Here is an 18,050-nt window from a genome sequence, read left to right on the forward strand (position 1 = left end):
TAGATCTTACCACTACCTTATGATACAACACCCCTAGCAAGAGTTTGCCCTAATTAAACATGATTACAGACTATATAACATTACATTATGTTTTTCAGTACACACACACACACACATATATGCAGATAGATATAGATATATAATTGAAATTACAATAGCAAAATCTAATCCAAACTAAAAAAAAAGAATAAAAAGAAAGAGTGAAAAGTGCAAAGGACTTTGCATCCTTCTTCTATGTTTTTCAGTTTCTAGACATGAAAGAATAACTCAGGCTAGCTCTACTCGTCGCCAGTTCCAGCCAAATGAGAGTCATAGCTCCAACTTCTTACCTCTTCGATGGGAATCTTACTCAGGCCCCTCTGTGTCCCGTCACTCCAGTTCTTATCAAAATGGTGGTGGTGATGTTCAGGACTGCAACCACACTCCTCATGGCTGTTGTTCAGATGGTCATACTGCCGCAGCAGGTCCCTTTGGCCAAGGTTGCCCACTTGACTCTTGCCATCTGAGCAGGTAGGACTAGCTCATTAAAGGACTAAGTTGCAGCCACAGCTGATATATTGGGTTGCTTTGAACATGTTGTTGTTTTTTCCCATTGCCTAGGTATGGGTGCTGCCCTGATGGAATATCACTTTCCCATGGACCTAACCAAGAAGGGTGCACACAATATCACAGTGATGTTTACGTGAACAGAAATCCTGTTGCTCCCACTCCAACTGTAAGTGATGGAAATTTAAGAACTAGAAGTTCTAGGTGACACGCTGGAATAGAGTTATCTTGGCTATTCCATATAGAAGGGCTGCATTCAGCCATGATCAGTGCTGCAACCCTGTGACTTCTTGATAACTCTGGGGCTTCCATAGATATTTGCAAACTGAATTAAGCTCAAAAGTTCACCAGCTCATCTGCTACTCCAGAAGAAAAGCTAAGGAGGGTGATTACCCAAGGCAAGAACCTCCATTTGCCCTCGTGCTGAGCATTCAGGTTTCCCCTTCCCTCCCCCTTGAAACCAAAGTGTCAAGGTGCCTTTGTGTCTTTCTCCTCTTTGCATCCTTTCCAATCGATCCAAGGTGCAGCTCTGTTGCTGTCCTGCATAGTGGCCATATGTGGTTTTTTTTTTCCTTACCAAACAGGAGAGGGCAATAAAGGTGAAGAGCAGAGTACAGGATGGAATGCCGGTTTTGTACTCTGCCACTGGCCAGTTGGGGAAGAGAAAGTGAGGACATTGGCCAATTTCAGAAGATCCTCAGCAGCTAGGCTATGAGGTCACTCATGGGGTAGAATTAGTACCATTGTGATAGTTTGGAGGCTGTGTGGAAGTATCAAATGATATCCTTCCTGTAATCTAGAGCAAGCAATTTGTTATCCTCTATACGTTTTGGAATACAGCTTCCACAATCCCTTGCCATTTGCAATGTGGTTGGGGGCTGATGGGAGTTGATTCAAAGTATCTTGAAGTCACTGAGTTGTCTACCTGTGATCTAGAGATGTTCTTTGCTCTAAGTGGTGGCTTTGAGACATTACCGTTTCAATGAAGTTGGCTCACATAAGGAGCAGAAGGAATCATAACACTTAACCTATATACACTATTGCATCCAGAACACTTTACATATTATGGATTGGTTATCATCACAGCTGTTGATTTGGGGACATCAGTTACAGCCCTTTATTACACAGAAGGTTGGAAGAAAGGAAGCTTACCAGAAAGCTGTTAAGTGAAAACATGGCATTATCAAGCATTGAACTGCAAATTCCCCTGTCCAATCTAGACTCAAGTTGAGCATCACTGTGGTCTTGTGGTTAAGGTGTTGGACTGGTATGCTCAGACTCTAGTCAACCCTCACTCATGGGAGTTCATTGGATTACTCTCACTGAGCCCAATCTACCTCTCAGGGATTTTGTTTGGGGAAAAATAGGAGGAGGGAGTGCTATGTTCACTGCCTTGAGGGTCTGTACGAAAGATGGGATATAAACCTAACAGATAAGCAAACAAACTCTGATGTCTCTAGAAGGTCTGTGCCACCCACAGGTCATGAGAATATTTGAATAGTTTCATAAATATTTCCCTAAAATTGATGGCAAACATTTAACCCCCCCGGGAGCTCTATGGTCCCCAAAGCACCAACAAAAGTAATAAGAATCATTTTCCTATCAGTCAGAGTCTTGGCCAGATAAATAGCCACTAAATGGTAGCATCTGTTGGACTCAGGACTCATGAGTGTGCCTCACTGTGCCTTTGGGCATCGCAGCCATGAAGCCTACCTCTATGTGTATATGGGACCCTGGAGCTACTATTTTCTTTCATGTCACCTTCCCTCAGCCCTTGCTACCAAAAATGCTGGGCCATTCCCTGGTGGCCACGTTCAAATCCCTTCCCAGCTGTTTTGTTAAGTATTAAAAGGAGTACATATCTCTCTAGTGTCTGAGGATTGGGTTTGCAACACCTAATTATCTAGTGTAACATACTTCTTTTGACTTGACAAAGTGGATGGGCTCAGAGCCCATGGATATACTGACAGGGTGTTCTGAGAAGCAGACTGAAGCTTTCCTCAGCAGCTGCAGGCTCAGACCCAGAAATCTTGCTCTTTTGAGGAATATTGAGTTAATAGGGTATGGAGTGAGTGGATATCTCTATTTAGTTCTACATATCAGCATCCTCATCAAAACAATCAGACTGTTAAAGCCTACTCGCTTGGGACAAAAATGGTAACGCTGTTTTGTTTTGCGGGGTGGCTTTGGCATGTCATTAGGGTAGCCTGTGAAATTATTTTGTGACTGTAGAGTTGTTGATTTAAAAAGTGAGGCAAATAGAAGCATTAAGAGCTGAAGTCATATGCCTTATCGGTAAATTAAAAATGAACAAATGCCTGGGTGAGTGTGCTATGAGGATAGGTTGAAGTGACGTGGGATATCCAGGCTGGAGAAAAAAAAGGCTGGGAGAGGCAGAATATCAACATTCAGGTACATTAAATTTAGTCATAGGGAAGATGGCCAGGAACTGTTTTCCACTGCTACAGAAACTAGGACCAGAAGTAATGGATACAGGTTGCAGCTACTTAGTTATTGCTTAAATCAGAGATTGCAGGTTTGCCATATCTGGAGATTTCCAGAAGAGGCTGGACAGCTACCTCTCAAGAACGATTTAATTGGTATTCCTGCACATTGCAGAGCGTTGGACTAGATGATCCTCATGGTTCCTTCCAACTCCAGAATTCTATGATTTTTCAATTTCTACACACAATTCCTCCAGGTTCTCTCCAAGATAGAGGAAAATATCATGAAGTGTTTTGCTCTCATTCACAGTGTCTAAAGGGCTATTTCCATCCCTCACATTAAAATTAGCAGTGTATCTTCTCTTGTTGACATTTTATTCTATAAGGAAAAATGTAACTAAATTATTGTTTCTGGGATTGATTCAGTTGAATGCGCTACTTCATAAACACTATTGAATGGTATAATCTGAGTAACATCTGGTTTTATCTAAGGCAAGCCAAGTTTTGGCCCAGCAGGTGCCAACAGAGGAATGCCGAGGTTCTACGTATGGTTGTTGCTATGACAACATTGCCTCTGCTTTAGGGCCTCAAGGGGAAGGATGTCCCACAAGACTCACCCAATGTAAGTGACACTTGGATTTTGAAAACCGGGTTCACCTAGTACTTTCTAGCAAAATGGCAGCAACCAATGGAACCATTTTGGTGGTTTTATATATACAGATAGTCCTCACTTAACTATGGTAATTGGGACCGGCAACTCTATCATTAAGCAACATGGTCATAAAGCACATCACATGACTGCATCAACTTATGACGCAGTTGCAGAAGTTTCAGTTGCCATCATTAGGCGAATCCTGCACAGTCACAGCATCCCACGGTCATGTGACCACCATTTGCGACGTCCTGCTGGCTTCCCCATTGACTTTGCTTGTTGGAAACTGGCAGTGAAGGTCGCAAATGGCGATCACATGACCACAAGGAACTGCAACAGCCACAACTATGAGGAACAGTCATAAGTCCCCTCGTTCAGTGCTGTTGTAACTTCAAATGGTCGCCGAACAAGTGGTTGCTGAATGCGGACTACCTATATACAATGTAATCCAAAATCTGATTTTTAAATTTTTAATTAAAAAAAAATCTGTCAGAATTCAATATAGATCTGAAATAGATGTATCCTTATGTCTGAATTCTGTTGACTATATTTCTTGCATAGAAAAACCTTTTGTGCTTTTGTCAGTGAAGATTCTCAGTCATCCAAGTGGAATTGTCTGTAGGTTGAGTCATGGCAACTGGATTTCTTTCTTTTTGGTAGAAACATTTTGCTGCTTCTCCAAGCAGCTTCTTCAGTCTGGGCAACAATTCCCTTTAGGGTAGTGTTTCCCAGCCTTGGCAACTTCCGGGTGTGTGAACTTCAACGCCTGGAATTCTCATAAATGGAAATGCTAGCTGTGGAATTCTGGGATTTGAAGTCCACACACCTGGGAATCGCCAAGGTCAGGAAATACTGCTTTAGGGGAAGCAGCTTCATGCAGAGTACAGGAAAAAAATGTAATATAGGAAGCCAAAGAAATTGACAGTATGAAATAGCTTTAAGTCTGACTACTCGCTATAGTGTTTGATCTACAAGCTTGTTACTATAAATAGTGATTGGGAGCAAGGGATGTGATCAGCACAATACATATGTATCAACTTATATATAAAGACCACTTCTCTTCTGACCTTTCCTGCTAGCTTATCCTGTCCAGTGCCTGTTACCCAGCGCCCATGGTCCCTGCACAGATTGGACAACCCGTTGGTATTTTGTAAGTGATGTTGGAAAATGCAATCGCTTTTGGTATGGAAGCTGCCATGGGAATAAAAACAACTTTGCTTCTGAAGAAGACTGCATGAAAACATGCCATGGATCAACGGGAAGAAGCCATGTGAGTCTTCACCACCATGTTGCAATTCCTAACATTCATTCTAGTTCTCAACTGCAAGAAGGGAACATAGACAAAAAGCCACAACAATCTGGAAGAACCATCAGTCACAGAACAGGAAATGAAGGTGACGGTGGTAGGACTTTCCCCAGTCAAGCTGGCTCAGACACTCACTCAGCAGCATTACATCATAGTGAGAGAGGCTGGATGAGGACCATGACCAAAGATGGCTTATCTGAGTCTGAGCAAGGAACTAGCATACTAGAGAGCCAGCCAGAAAATTCTCATCACGCAAGAACTCTTGAGGAAAGAAGGGACCCAGCAGATCATTTGCATGGTTTGAGAGAGACTTTGATTTCTGGACACTCTGAAAAGCAGCTGACTGTGAATGGTCAGACCATTCAACATGAGCGTGAAGAGTGGAGGAGGGAATCTGGAGTAGATGGATTAACAGAGAAAAGATTTGGGTATCAAACTCCACCAGATTCTACTTTTCAATATTCTCTGAACAGGTACATATTTGTGTTAGCATGGTTTCCCAGACAAATGTTGAGCATATCTTGCTAACTTTTTAGAACCATGCTTCATACAAGTTCCTATCTAACCCTGCTACCAGAATTCCTTCATGCCAAAATGTTGTCTATTACCATGATGATTTCCCCTTAATAGTGTTCATGTTTATGGATGACACCCAAGTTACAAAAGGACTTCTCCTTTCCTCTTCTTCCCTTTGCACCACTCTCTGCATTCCTTAGCTTTGTTCTGGAGGATCCTGACACAAGGATACATGACACATAATGTGAATAAGCAACATGTAAGAGCATATAGTGATTGATGTAAGGTTAAGCCATCATTGTGCTTAGGAGCAAAGGAACAGAGTGCAGGTGCATGCACTAGTAGATCTTGCCTGCTGGGTTTCCCTGAAAAAAGGTGCAACTAAGAAACCGGAGGGGCTATATGTTATGGGAACTTTTGCACATTCCAGGAAGAATAGATCAATGTCCCTGGTTTGCAAAATGCACTAAACATACCACAAGTGGAGCCATCTATCATTTTTTATCTGACCCTGCTTGCAGAGAACACCGGTGGGCCTGATCTAAGCAGCACGCAGTAGCATGCCACTCATTTGCTACTGGGCAAAATTAGGGCTTAATGTGACATGCAAATACAGAAACAAGGTGATCTTTCTTGAGTCCTGTGAATTAATCTATGATGCAAAATCTTGTCTCAATCTTTGTTCTAAACCTATGGAGAATCGCATTTTTTTCTTGGACAGTTTTGAGCAATATCAAGTTAACTAGGAAGCTACAACTGCTCTACATTCTAAGTATTTGAATATGGCAGTTTGATTTAGACACACTTCTAAATAAATTTAGGTAAATGGCATTGTAAATGATTAGTTGGGCTTGCAGAAAAGTTTTGACAATTGTTAGAATTTTCTGTTTTTACCATCTCTATGCATACCCATTTTGGGGAAAACTGCTGCCTATCTTTCAGGATCCTCTTGGATGGATCAGAGTCTTCTGCAGTGGAGGCAGGCTTAGGACAAAGCATTCGTCTTCTCTGTAAGACAGGCAATTCCCACTTGTCTAGAGTTGAATGGCAGAAAGATGGACAGCCGGTCTCATCTGATAGGTAGGTCTAACCCCTGGATCCACCCCACACACTATATGAACGGAAGTCTGAGGTCATAATTTTTGCATTTGAAATTTGTCCGTTTCTAAATCTATGGTCTCTGTTCACGTTATGAACTTCAGTGAGGTTTACATGCAAGTTTCCATTGCTGCGTTACTTCACTGTTCTCACAAAGTTCCTAACCAGTAAAAATCTTGGCCAGCCATTCATCATTAGCATTGCCCACTTGCTCTTATTCCAATAACTGATCAGAGTAATTACTATTAATATGTATTTGACACTGACTGCATAGTTGGTGCGATTTTCAGCCTATCGTACTGTTTGACGGTCCTTTCATTTTCTTCCCCTGTAGGCATACCTACCAGTCTGACAACTCCTTGGTGATTAGCCAGCTCAAGACCGAGGATGCCGGGACCTACATGTGCATAATTTCAAATGGGAGGATGGAACACAGACAGATTGAGTTGCGGATCAAAGGTTACTTGTTCTTTGTTAGTCAAAATGGCCATAAAGCAAGAAACTGTCTTGATGTAGCCAGCAGGTCATTCTACGATTCTTTTTTCACCAATGGAAAATAATATCCTTTTGTGGGATATCATTCCAAATTGCCTCAGACTGCAGAACATAAGCTATCTTTAGCCAGGGAATCATTTTCTTGCTCTGTGGTTCCAATCCTTGGAAAGCTCTTCTCTATCTTAGCACCAGGAAAATCCCATAGCCAAACGAACACTGGAAGGAACCATCCCTCCCGTCAGCTCCAAAAGCTCACTGAAACAGTCAAGTCTTGAAGGCTTCTTTGTTCTGTCTCTTTGTACAGAAATGCCTCAATCTACTCTCACCCAGGGAAGAAGGCATCAACTTACTCATGATCAAAATCACCAGCACAGTCTCTTTGGCATGAGGGCTAATGATGGGTGGTCACGTGCTTCTTCTCTGCATCCTCAAATAACTTACAGGTACATCTTTCAGTTTCCCAAACCAGCTCATGTTCCGCACATTGTGCTGGCCCCTCAGTACTGTGTGCTTTTTAGAGATGCATTTGGAAGCTGATCAGATAAGAGCGGGCTATTTAATCATAGAGCTATTGTATCTAATTTTAATGCTTAGAAATCAGTTCTGCATTTTCTTCGCACCTACCGTACCACACAGAATCTGGAGCAACCCTAACCTAGTTTTACTTAGAGGTTCTTTCTTTCTTCTGACTGGTTGGGCCTGATCGGGCAACTGTGAAAGAATCTGTGGGACTTAATTTAAGTAACTATTGATATCAAAGTGTTTTAATGAAATCATTTTATGCCTTAGGCAGTTTTCTGCATTTTGCTTGGCCCCTCAAGTATCTTACAGTTAGAAGGAAACAATAATTAAGTAATTATTGTCTTACATAAATATTCACTATAAAAATAAAATAATATCTGCTAGGAAACAGGTCCTAGCAAAACAAGGTTTCTCATACAGACAAGTGATTATTTAAATAGCTTATTTTCACTGATCCCTGGACAATTTTGTAATAAAACTCAGTGGCCTGTTTGCAATCCAGGTTCACAAGCATCAGCTCAAAATTGCTTGTTTTGTGTAGGTGGGTACCATCTCATTATAATAACTGTGAGTCACGTTCTAGGATGTTGCTACACTAATAAGGAAGTGAGAAATGTTGTGGTGGGATAGGGGATGAAATAGAAGACTTTGAATCTTTAGCAACTCAAGTCTTTTTTTTTAATGGCTCAGTATGGCAGGGACGCGGTGGTGCTGCGGGTTAAACTGTCGAGCTGCTGAGCTTGCCGATCGGAAGGTTGGCGGTTCGAATCCGTGTGATGGGGTGAGCTCCCGTTGCTAGTCCCAGCTCCTGCCAACCTAGCAGTTCGAAAACATGCCAATGTGAGTAGATTAATAGGTACCGCTTCGGCGGGCAGGTAACGGCGTTCTGTGTAGTCATGCTGGCCACATGACCACGGAAGTGTCTACGGACAAACGCCGGCTCTTTGGCTTTGAAATGGAGATGAGCACCGCCCCCTGGAGTCGGACACGACTGGACTTAATGTCAAGGGAAACCTTTACCTTTACCTTATGGCAGTAGGGTTGAACATTAGTACATAGTTTCAGTGATAGCAGTAACTATCACTCCATCTTCTGCAAAGAAACCTGCCCAGAATAAAATGTAAAACTAGAATAGGTAATCTCTCATTCCCAGTTCTAGTCATGTACCTCGGTTCCATCCACCTCTAGCTATTGCTACTAGCCTCACCAGTTGGAAATAATCCTCCTGTCAAAAACTAGAGCGCATACACCGGACATTATCAAAGGGAGTGGGAGTCATTTGGTTTTGCAGTCATGTGTCATAAGCATTCACTTTTTTTATTCTTGGCTTACAGTATATGAATGAACCTCCTAACCTACTGTGTCTGGATTAACTGGCTGGTGGAGGTCCCCAGATAGCTGCACGATAAAACAGAACCATTTTGTTAACATTCTTACAGAAAGCATCACTTACAGCCAGATAAGTTATAAAGAGAACATTCCGTTACATGGGATTCTTGTGGCTAGCGGCATTCTCCGGGCCTGTAGCCAAGGGAACAGTAAAGGGGGATGTGTTTATATGAGCCTGCATTTTGTAAAGTGCTAAGAGAGAGCTGCATACTGGCTGAAGAGGAATCTCTGCAATAGTCCATTTATGCTCAAATCAAGACGAAAGGCATATGCAGCAGCACATCCCAGGAGAGAAGGGAAGGAGTTCAATTATGTTATACAGATGCATTTATTTTACCAAATGTATACCCCATTTTCAGCTTCTTCTGAAAGGCAGATAATGTCAGGGTTAATCTAACCTCCACTAGGAGGAAAAACAACACTTCCAGCTTTGGCCCCCCTGACTTCCTGAAAATGGGGAACCACCAGTTCCTTCTCCTACCCAGTTGAATTGGTCAGGGCGACTCCAGTGGAGAGTGCAGTCCTGCAAGTAACTTGGAGCCAAATCATAAATGACTCTCTAGGTTAAAATCAGCACTTTAAATTGCACTTGAAGCTAATATGGAGCCAATGCAGAGCCCGAAGTCAGATGCAATGTATTCCCACCTACAACTGTTGGTGAGCACTTGCTGCTGCATTTTGTATAATTGAAAATTCTGGTTAGTTTTTAAAGCCCCATATAAAACCTGTTGCAGTAATCTACATGGATGGTGATGAGGGCATGAATCACCTTAGCAAAGTCCTCATGTCTCAGATAAGGCTGCAACTAGTGCACCAGCTGGGCAAAGGCTTATCTGGCCAAGGTTTCTACCTGCTGGTCCAGTAGGAGTCACAAGTCCAGAAGCACCCTCAAGTCGCAAACCTGCTCTTTCAAGGGTAGTGCAAGCCCACTGAGAGTCATCACCAAGAGTGAAGAAGAGCCCTGATGTACGAACAGTAGTTCCATCTTGCTAGCATTCAGTTTTAGCCTGTTCTCTCCCATGCAGACCCTCAAAGCCGCCAAGCACTGGGCCAAGACTTTGACAACATTTCCAGTGTGATCTGGACTTGCAATGTAAAACTAGATATCAGAAACATAAGGTAATAACAGACCTCAATCCACTGGATGGCCCCCTCCATGTGGCTTCATGTAGTTCTTAAATAACAGGAAGAGAACTGACCCTGCAGTACCTGTAGAAAGTAGGGAAGATTAGGGCTTCCAGGGGAAGATGGCAGACTGAAGAGAGCTCCACAGAAAGCAGAGCCGATGTTTGTGGGCAAGAATAAGGAAACAAACGAGTAGACAAAGACAAAAAGAGGATGCGAGATTGCCCAAGCTGTTTCTCCTTAGGTTGCTCCTCACGAATAGATCGCAAGACAGTGATCTCTGGAAGGTGGGAAAAGCGGGAGATGAGCGAATTCACCATAATTGTTCCAGCCACAAACGGAGCTTTCTCGAAGGACACTAAGTTCGCACCCTTCCCTTGCTAACTACTTTCAGAAATTGCCTATTAACTGCTTCAAAGAAGTTAGACATCTTCAAAGTGACAAGGCTAGAAACACCCAGAGTGTGCCTTCAATCCTTAATACAAAAATACAAAGATTTATTTTTATAATCTTTAATAATTTAAAATAAACAAAAAGCAAGACAAGGTTTTGGCTGCAGAAAGTTTTAAATGAATTAAGGGCTCAGAAAACGTTGGAATATTGGATTTTGAATATTAAGACTTTGAAATTATTTTTAAAGAATAAATGCATCCTTGTGGGAAAGAAAAACTGTTTTTCATATTGGAGACATAATAAGACAAGCAACTTATAATGGCATTCAGAGATATCTTTGAGGATCTGCACCAGGAGCCATGTTGGGACTTCGAATCAATTACGTCAGCTATGTTGTGTTTTTTGGGAACAGTCTGTTTCCAGAAGAAGATATTACAGAACAAGATATGCAGCAAAATTTACCCCAGAAAAAACATGAATGAGAGTTTGAATAAGAACTTGTCATCAGATATAAAGAGAAAACTGGATAAGGCTTTAAAAATTAAGAAGGAAATAAAAATGACAATCCCAGACAACAATTGGAATTATTTCTTTTTGTTGGATTCACAAAAGAGATCACTTAAAGCACTGAAGAAATCTGTAATAAGGATCAATAACCGTCTGAATGGATTACAGAGAAAAATTGTTTTGCATAGGAAAAAAAGGAATACGAAGTTGGTTTATTTGACCAGGGATAAAATGGGATACATTGTTATTTTGGGTGATTCTTTTTGGATTTGTTGGTATCTCAGCAAATATATGATATATGATGATATATGATGTGGTATACTGCATTTGTTTACATTTAATAAGGTGTTTAAGTTCTTTCCCCTATAGCTACTTTATGTATCCTAATTTTAGTACTTAAACTGTCTTTGTATCTCACTGTAGAGTTATGACATGGAATGTTTATTTGAATGGGATAAATTGCTATTTGGGGTGATTTTCTTTGGAATTGTTGGCTTTGGAATGGGAAAAATGTTGTATACGGGAGCTTGTTTTTTTCCTAAAGGAGTGATGGTCTCTTTTTGTCATGTTAAATTTGGTTTTTATTTTGTTTACATTAGGATATTGGGACCATTTTATGCCTTTTAATTGGGATTTTGCTTCCAATTAAGATTGAGATGTGGAATGTTGAGTTTTATATATGTTAATTAATGTTAATATTTTAGAGCTCTGAACTTTTTGCTGATAATTGGACTGGAGAGGACGTTACTTGTTTGATTTGACTGATGTAAAGAGATGGGCTATGGGATGAAGAGTTTTATATTTGTTAATTAAGAGGAGGTGAAGAGATCATGAAATTATTCATACTTGTCCTGATGAGGGTGGAAAATCACTTTCTTGTGGGGGAGGGGTTTTTCTTCTTATTCTATTATTTTATTTTATTTGCCTTCTTGCACTTTTTTCCTTTCTTTTTTCCTTTTTTCGTTTGTATTCTCTTATTGTTCTGTTTAAAATCTTTAATATTATTATTATAAAAAAAAGAGTAAGGAACATAACCTTGATGGAACTATGCAGGAACCATTACCTAGATAAAAAAGGATGAAACTTTTTTTAAAAATCAAGAACAAAAAAACATTCAGAAGCAGCTTAGGCAGACAGCTCCCTAAATCACTGGACCATAGAAAGAGGTGGAGGTATAGCACAAGCAGACTTGCAAGGTTCTGTTACTATAGCCAATCTCATTAAAAGAAGTTTTAGCCTTCCTATGGAGCTGATTTCCTGGTCTGGTGTATTAGTGGGGCTGACAGTACCCGACAAAAGAGCAACCACCATGTCAATCCCTCCTCTCCTACCACCAACTGGAACCACTTGTTAAGGAAGGAGCAGAACCACTGCAAAACAACACACACACCCAACCATGACCCTTGCAGACAGTCCAGAAGGATACTATGATTAATGGTATTAAAGGCTGCTGAGAGTCTAAAAGGACCAGGACAGGTTCACTACCCCCATCCAGGTCTCAACAAAGGTCATCCAGTAGAGTGACTAATGCTGCTGTGCCCCAAACCAATTCTTAAACCCTGCCTGACAAAGATCCAGATAATCCAGTTCCTCTAGGATGCTATGTAATTGGCCCCAAACCACTGTCTCAACTGGAGACTGGGGAATAATTTTCTAATAACTCTGGATCCCAAGAGGACTTCCCTTGAGGAAGGGATACGCCACCTCCTCTTTAAGAGTTGCTGGCATCATCTCCTCCCACAACAAAGCATTTACCACCTCTTGGATCCAGGGAACTACCTCTCTCCAGCTGCCCAAAGGAGCCAGGAGGGGCAAAGATCCAGCTTGCAGGTAGTTGAGGACTTCATAGAGACCACCCTATCCACATCTACAGAAGTTACAGGCCAAAAAGAATCTCAGGCAACACAGCAAGATGATGCCACAGTCACCGCACAATACCTATCCAAGTGGAGTCCAGACTTGAGAAAATCCAAGTGACTTTACCAGCAAAATGTTGTACTAACTGCTTATAGCAGTCAGGTGGCAATTCTACAGGGCAGCTCTTACCCAAAAGCCACACAAAAAGGGGCTGCTGGATAACCTGCCAACCCAGTGAGAGAGAAGAAGATCGCTTTGCCTCCCTTGTCACCACAGAGTAAACACATGCTTGGGCACGTACTCATGCTCAGCAGATTCACTCTTCGTTGTTCTCCACTTGTGTTCCAGGTGTCACTTCTACCACTTTATCCCCCAGATATCTTCCCAAAAGCCAAGAAGCCACCCAGAGGCAGAGAGAAGCTGCTCTGGAATGATTTTGCCTTGGGCCTGAGACACCATCTCTTGCCGATGGCAAACCAGGCTCTCTGCCAACTAGGCCACCAGATTGACAGGGAAATCCCCCAGCACTTGCTGGAAAACAGTGATTAAAATCAAAGATGGAATTCTGATCCTTTCTTAAATTACCCAACGCATCTGCTTTGCAGGTTAAAAATGTATAAGAATGAGCCTTCAGTACTTGATGCCAGCATTGGTGAGCAAGTCCGATTGCCTTGCCGCGTAGAGGCTTCACCCTCTTTAACCATTGAATGGCAGAAGGATGGCCGTCCTATTTCATCTCCGAGGTAAGTTATAACTTTGACAATATTACTCTCTCATTTTGTTGTACTAAGGGTGCAAAACTCAAATCACTCTAGAAATAAGGTCAAATTAAAAGTCTGTAAACCATATTCTTTCCTTTCTGCTTTTGTCCCTTAGCACGCTTTCTTCACTATTTGCATTACTGTCCTCTACAACTATACCTTCATATTTCAGTAGCCCCTTTTAGCATTTCCAATCCACATCTTCCTACATTCCTTCCTACTCCCACTTCCTTACATTTTTTCTGGTCACTATTCCCACATAAATCCCTGTACAACCTTTTGTGGTAACCTGCTGTTTTTTCTCGAGCTAGAAGTCTCTGTAACTGTTAGTTGTATACCAGCTGGGCTCATGTAACATGCTTAACCAAATCATTTAAAGTCTGACTGTATTCACATAGCACATTAATTTTGGGAAAAGCTGAACAGTCAGCCTTTCCCTATTTTAAATGAGCTTCAGTATATCTTAAACATGGCCAGGGTAGAGAACACTGTAATGTGGTGGACAGTGACTAGGACTGTGCAGCTTCAAATCCTTTCAGTCATAGTGTTCAGAGTGACTGGGCCAGTTGCTTTGTTCATCCTATCTCACTAGGGTCTTACTGTGGGGATAAAATACAGGGACCCCTCTCATGTACATCATTTAGAACAACCAGGTCATGATCACAATTTCCCAGAGGCTATCCCTGTATTATACAGTCCTGCTTCATCCATCCAAGTAGCAACTCATTCATTTTAATGGCTTACTCAATTTTTGTGCACTGAAGTGATCTGACAAAAACTGTTGTCTCACAGCCTGAATACTGACTGTTCTTAAACTGCTTGCAGTAGTCTGCATGGCCAGGTACCCTGCCTAAAGCATTGTAACTGTACTCAGCTCAATGATTTTTGTATTTTTGACTTCTGCATATTTTAGGTGAAACAACCAAACTAGCCGCTCAAAAGGATTAGTTTTAAGACTGGACAGATTCACACATGATGCAAAGCTAAAACCAAATAACATTACAGCTTATACGTTCCCAAAGAAGCCAGCCAACTGTGGCTTACTCAAAAAACCGTGGCTTAGTGCAATGTAACAACCCAGCTTTTAGTTAAGTTTGTGGCAATCAGGCAGGACTGATGACACCTGATCCTGGAGAGGCTATTAACACATTTGAAACTTGGGGGCTCATAAATCATATCCAAAATACATTTTGAGCCATTAGCTTCTCAAGAGTCTGAACTCTGCAAATAAATGTTTTTCCTCTTCTTCTAAAATTCAATGCAATTTTAAATTCCAGGCATAGGCAGCAACCTGATGGTGCCCTGCTGATCAGTCGTCTGACAGCTGAAGATGCCGGCTTCTTTACATGTGTTGCTTCCAATGGTCGAGACCAAGATCAGAGAAAAGTTCAGATTAGACCTAGAGGTAGTAGCGGGCGGGGGAGCCTTAATTCAATATTATGGGAATATAAGTAATGAATTTGTGCTGCTGGGGAAAAATATGCTCTTTTGCCTCTGTTGTTCATCTAAGTTTCAGTTGCTGAGATTAACACATCCACTCTGAGAGTGAACTAAGTATTTCCAGCAACTGAAACCTGGTGGCAAGAAGAAAATGAGTTTGAAGGTTGTGCTTAAGACTGAGTTGCTTATCCAAACAGAACAATCTCTACATGGTTGCTTCATGACTCCCATTACGTATGAGATCAGCTTAATTTCATCAATGGTACCATCAAATAAATAGGGATGCGGTGGCGCTGCGGGTTAAACCACTGAGCTGCTGAGCTTGCCGATCGGAAGGTCGGCGGTTCAAATCCGCATGACGGGGTGAGCTCCCGTTGCTAGTCCCAGCTCCTGCCAACCTAGCAGTTCGAAAACATGCCAATGTGAGTAGATTAATAGGTACCGCTTCGGCGGGCAGGTAACAGCATTCTGTGACTGTCATGCTGGCCACATGACCACGGAAGTGTCTATGGACAAATGCCGGCTCTTCGGCTTTGAAACGGAGATGAGCACCACCCCCTAGTCGGACACAACTGGACTTAATGTCAAGGGAAACCTTTACCTTTACCTACCATCAAATAACCTGAGTACAGTATCTCATAAATTCTCCCTGGCCCAAGAGGTGTAGAAAAACAATAAATACTTTAATATGTTTGGTGGTGATGGTTAAGCTAATTCAAATAGGTTTAGGCTCCTAATGGAAATATTCTTCTAGGAACAAGAGTAGGGCTCTGGAAATAGCTATTGCAGTAACCTGTGTGTGAGAGAGAATGAATGGGGGAGGTAGGGAGGTATGAATACTGCTATGAGAACAGTTCCTACTTTTATCACTATAGGACAGCCATAGAGAAGTACTTAACTTTAGGTGACTGGTTACACAATGTTTGTGTGTGTTGGGTTCTATTGTGGACATAGTGTTGAGATTCATCTCCCACATAGACAGTATTTCAGCGAGCTGCTCAATTAGAGCTGTGTTTTCACAGCATCATTTGATGTCCTTGGGCAAAATCGTCCTGGAATTGATGACACTCTTTTCCTCCTTAGGAGACTTGAGAATTATTGACCTGCTGCCCAGACTTTCTGTGTCTGAAGGGGAGAATGCTCGTCTTCATTGTGTTGTGACAGGCAACAATGTAAACATAAGATGGTCAAGGTAAGTAGGAAAAAAAAATCAGCTATATTTACTTATCCTTTTAGTACTACTGAAACATGCAAGGAATTATCAAACTACCTTCTTAGAAGATGATGAATCCAGATTTTGTTTTTCAAACTCATTTGAAATAACTCCATTTATTTATCAGTTCCTTGGAAGGCTCTCTTAATACAAACCTTCCCTTTGTTTCCTTGTAACTGGGGGTTAAGGGACAGTATATAGCAACTGCAAGACGACTAATTACTTATTTCTGTATAGGAATGGGGTTCCTGTAAGATCAGATGGTCATCGTGTCCATGTGTCTCAAGATGGAAGCTTGTTTCTAAACAAGGTTCAGATTGGTGATGAGGGCTCCTATACTTGTAATGCCTACAGTGGCAGTCATTCGGTCAGTGCCAGTACAGATCTGAAAGTTATCAAAAAGCGGCCAGAAGGTGGGTGTGCATAGTCATTCTTCTATGTTTCTTCATATCTCTAGTCTTGGGATTTCTTTCTTGGAGTTTTAGGAATTCACAGCAGCTGCAACCTTAGAGGTATGGCACATGCATTTCCTTCCAGAACTGGGAAAGGTTTTACTGTTGTAGATCCTCTGGAGAAACATACCTGAGTTATCCTGTTTGTGAAGTATACTTCTGAGCTTCTTATATATTTTAGAACCCTTGTATTTTATCTGCTACTATTTACTGAAAGCTTATGTGTATGGAAGGCAGAGTTGAAAGAGAGGTGTTTGCATCTGGAATCTAGAAGTGGTTAATGTCTGTAGCTGATGGGGAATCAGCTACAGACCCAAAGAAACAGATTTTCTAGATCTCTTCCAGTCATAATCCAGGCCTGGTCATGTGAACGAAAAAGCACTGGTTGCTGTGGTGGGTGTCCTTTGCATGACTTGAATGCTTCCAGGTGCTATTAGATTTCTTGGTGGCATCAATACCATCGATCATGGCATTCTTTGGGATTGCCTGCAAGGGTTGTGGGCATAGTTCTGCAGTGGCCCCATTTCTACCTGAGTCATTAGTACCAGCTAGTAATTATGGGGGAAAGCAGTTGGACCTGTAATTGCCCCAATATGGTGGTGTTGCAGGGTTTGGTCCTCTTCCCATGTTATCTGTATGAAATCTCTCAGACTATCCATCAATTTGGGGATTGAGTTATATATAGCAAACACAGCCAAGGGATGCTGTGGGAGAACTGAGAGTTGCTGGGAGTTGGGCAGCATATAAATTTAATAAATCATTATAATTATTAATTGGTGCCTAGAATTTGACACTCCTAAGGTCACTGCTGGTAAAGGGGCTGGAAAGAATTCCAGCAGCCAGGTTCTGCATGCTTTTCTATAAAGTAATATTTTTGTATACAATCAGAAATAAGAGATCATTAATAGTACAATCCAAACTGTGTTATTTACAAATAAATTCTATTAAGTTCAGTAAGGTTTCACTAATATTACTTGAAAGACAATTTTAAGGCCAAGGCTTTTAAACTATGCCAGTTTGACTTCAGGAATTACTAAGCTGTAATTGCTGTTACAGCAGAGAGCATTTATTTTCAGCCTGAAACAGCTGTTTGCCATTTAGAGGATCTCTCAGCAGAAACCAATCAATTTTATCTCAAAATAAGTTAATGCTGATGTTGCCATTTGCTATTGCTACTTCTGAGTGTTTGCCAAGATGTAGATTCCATTCACAATATTTTTGTTTGAGCTGCAGCAGATAGAATATTTTCCATTGCATGCACTTCTTAATCAGTCATGATATAAATTTCAAAAAGTGAACTCCTGTAATCACTTCCGATTATGAAAAAGATTTTG

At 41.4% G+C, this 18,050-nt stretch overlaps 1 protein-coding gene across 2 annotated transcripts in view; it reads left to right on the forward strand.

Moving 5' to 3' along the window:
- The window catches only part of PAPLN (papilin, proteoglycan like sulfated glycoprotein), a 102,519-nt gene that overhangs the window by 82,363 nt on the left and 2,106 nt on the right, over positions 1-18,050 (forward strand). For both annotated transcript variants that reach the window (XM_063289861.1, XM_063289862.1), the window contains 11 exons: positions 246-510; positions 601-715; positions 3,483-3,612; positions 4,722-5,421; positions 6,407-6,544; positions 6,897-7,021; positions 7,362-7,500; positions 13,456-13,593; positions 14,889-15,016; positions 16,135-16,243; positions 16,502-16,677. In XM_063289861.1, coding sequence (XP_063145931.1) covers positions 246-510; positions 601-715; positions 3,483-3,612; positions 4,722-5,421; positions 6,407-6,544; positions 6,897-7,021; positions 7,362-7,500; positions 13,456-13,593; positions 14,889-15,016; positions 16,135-16,243; positions 16,502-16,677 — 2,163 coding nt within the window. The remainder of the gene's footprint in view (positions 1-245; positions 511-600; positions 716-3,482; positions 3,613-4,721; positions 5,422-6,406; positions 6,545-6,896; positions 7,022-7,361; positions 7,501-13,455; positions 13,594-14,888; positions 15,017-16,134; positions 16,244-16,501; positions 16,678-18,050) is intronic.

This window comes from Candoia aspera, chromosome 1 (assembly GCF_035149785.1).
Source record: "Candoia aspera isolate rCanAsp1 chromosome 1, rCanAsp1.hap2, whole genome shotgun sequence".
NCBI lineage: Eukaryota > Metazoa > Chordata > Lepidosauria > Squamata > Boidae > Candoia > Candoia aspera.